The sequence below is a fragment of the Mustela nigripes genome, chromosome 8 (assembly GCF_022355385.1).
Source record: "Mustela nigripes isolate SB6536 chromosome 8, MUSNIG.SB6536, whole genome shotgun sequence".
Taxonomy (NCBI): domain Eukaryota; kingdom Metazoa; phylum Chordata; class Mammalia; order Carnivora; family Mustelidae; genus Mustela; species Mustela nigripes.
The window spans coordinates 6,853,496-6,856,003 of record NC_081564.1 but is presented as its reverse complement, the minus strand read 5'-3'; the positions used below and the strand labels follow the sequence as shown (position 1 = coordinate 6,856,003).

The 2,508-nt window shown below is 45.1% G+C and overlaps 1 protein-coding gene across 1 annotated transcript in view; it reads left to right on the top strand.

Annotated features, from left to right (window-relative positions):
* LRRC43 (leucine rich repeat containing 43) overlaps nucleotides 1-2,508 on the top strand; it is a 15,073-nt gene that overhangs the window by 10,904 nt on the left and 1,661 nt on the right. Inside the window, exons 11-12 of the mRNA XM_059408336.1 lie at nucleotides 51-87; nucleotides 208-252. Coding sequence (XP_059264319.1) covers nucleotides 51-87; nucleotides 208-252 — 82 coding nt within the window. The remainder of the gene's footprint in view (nucleotides 1-50; nucleotides 88-207; nucleotides 253-2,508) is intronic.

Here is a 2,508-nt window from a genome sequence, read left to right as displayed (position 1 = left end):
CTCCCCAGCATCCCCCAACTCCAATAAGCCTCTCCCGTTCTTTCTCTCAGGATGCAAAGAAGAACAAGAACAAGAAAGCTAAAAAAGGTAAGAGCTAATGATGGCCGCGGAGAGCGGGGAATGTTTCCTGAGGACCTTAGTCTGTCCCCTGTGATCACAGGCCACAGCCCGGGGGGCTTGTAAACAACAGACATTTATTTCTGGCAGCTCCGGAGCCAAGGAAGTCCAAGACCAAGGTGCCAGCGTCGCTAGGTAAGGGCCCACTTCGTGGCAGCCCCTTCTCGATGCGTCCTCACATGGTGGGAGGGGTTCGGGGACTCGCTGGAGCTCCTTCTGTAAGGATCCTGATCCCATTCTCGAGGCTCTACCCTCATGACCTTGTCATCTCCCAGGGCTCCCCTAAGACCGTCGCTTCTGGGGGTCAGGATTTCAACATGTAAATTTTGCAGAGCCACAAACATTCAGACCATAGCAGGACCTGGGGAAGGAGCAGCCTGATTTGGGGCCAAAGAAATGGAAGGACCGAGAATCATATCTCCTGGGCAGCAGGAGGGCCCGACCCACCCTAAGGACCTAACCCTCCATCTTTCCTGTGTCCCTGAGACAGGAGCAGCCAGCTGTGGATCGGGGCCAGAGAGGGACCTGGGGTAGGAGGCAGGCGAGGTGGGAGGGGGCTGGGTTGGGCCTGGCCCCGGGGTCCTTCGGGCTTGGCCGTCTGGGGCCTGTTTCAAGACATTGGCCGTCTTTGTATTCTTTAAAGTCCTAGAACCCCTAGTCCCCAGCATAGTAGGCTATCAACATGGGTTGACTCAATGAATCAGCTCATAGGTGGTATTTAAAACCATGAAAATATGTGTACTTACGTTGACAGAGAAGAGGAAAGGATTGAGCCCAGCCCCCCGGGGGACCACTACAAAATTTGAGCAGGAGGGGACAAGACCTGGAAGGATCACATTTAACCATGTCCTAAAACAAAACTCAAAGATACTGAAAGGAATGCAAAACTACCCCCCAAGTTGGGGCGCCTGGGTAGCTCAGTCTGTTAGGCATCAGACTCTTGATTTCAGCTCAGGTCATGGTCCTCAGGGCTATGAGATAGAGCCCCACTCTGTGCTCTGTGCTCAGCGTGAAGTCTGCTTAAGATTCTCTTTCTCCCTTTCCCTCTGCCCCTCCCCCAACTCACATGCTCTCTCTCTCTCTCTTTCCAAAATAAGTAAAAGCTTAAAAAAGAAAAAAGTGCCCAAGGCAAAATTCACATCTACCATCCAGCAAAAAAACTACCACACTTGCAAAAAAATTTTTTTAATATATAAGGGGAATTTATCAACCGTAACTGACTCAGAAATGACTTATGTGTTAGAATTAGGAGACAAGGACATTGAAGCAGTTATTATAATTATGTTCCATATATCTAAAAAGCTAAAGGGAAGATGGTGGTATGTAACAATATGGACTATAAACTAAACTTTTAGGGATGAAAACAACCATGTCCCATCAGAAATACATTCATTGGGATTAATGGCATATTAGATAATTCAGAAAAAAGGATAAGTAAACTGGAAACAGTAGAAACGACCCGCAATTAAACTCATAAAAATGGCTGGAAAAAAATTAACAGAGCATCCGTGTTTTGAGACAAATTCAAAGGAACTGATGTCCTTCTAGTTGGAGTCCCTAAAGGAGAGAGGGGTAGGTAGAAAGCATATCTGAAGAAGTAATTGCTAAACTATTTCCAAGTTAGATGGAAATTATAAATACACCAATCCAAAAAGTTCAGTGAACTCAAAACTCAAGAAGCATGAAGAAAACTAAGCCAAACTACATAGTAATAAAACTACTTAAAATCATTGATACAGAGGAACAAAGATAAAGACAACAGCAGTCTTATCATCGGGAAAATGCCAAACAGAAGACAGTGAAAGAATTGTTAAACACTCAAAGAAAAATAACTGCCAACTTAAAATTCTTTTTTAAAAAATATTTTATTTATTTATTTGACAGAGGTCACAGTAGGCAAAGAGGCAGAGAGAGAGAGAGAGAGAGAGGAGGAAGCAGACTCTCTGCCGAGTAGAGAGCCTGACATGGGGCTCGATCCCAGGACCCTGAGATCATGACCTGAGCTGAAGGCAGAGGCTTAACCCACTGAGCCACTCAGGCGCCCCTCAACTTAAAATTCTTTACCCAACAAAAATATCTTCCATAAACAAATGTGGACCGAACACTTTTCTAGACCTACAAATGCTGAAAGAAAGTATCACCAGCATACTTCCATTACAAGAAATGTTCAAAGAAGTCCTGTAAATGGAAGAAAATACTAGATGGATCCGAATCTGCACAAAGAATTCAAGAGCCCTGGAAATGCTAACTGTGGTTAAATATAGAGACTCCTTTCTTATTATTTAACTATGTTTAAATGATTGTTCAGGGACGCATGGGTGGCTCAGTTGGTTAAGCGGCTGCCTTCGGCTCAGGTCATGATCCCAGCGTCCTGGGATCGAGTCCCACATC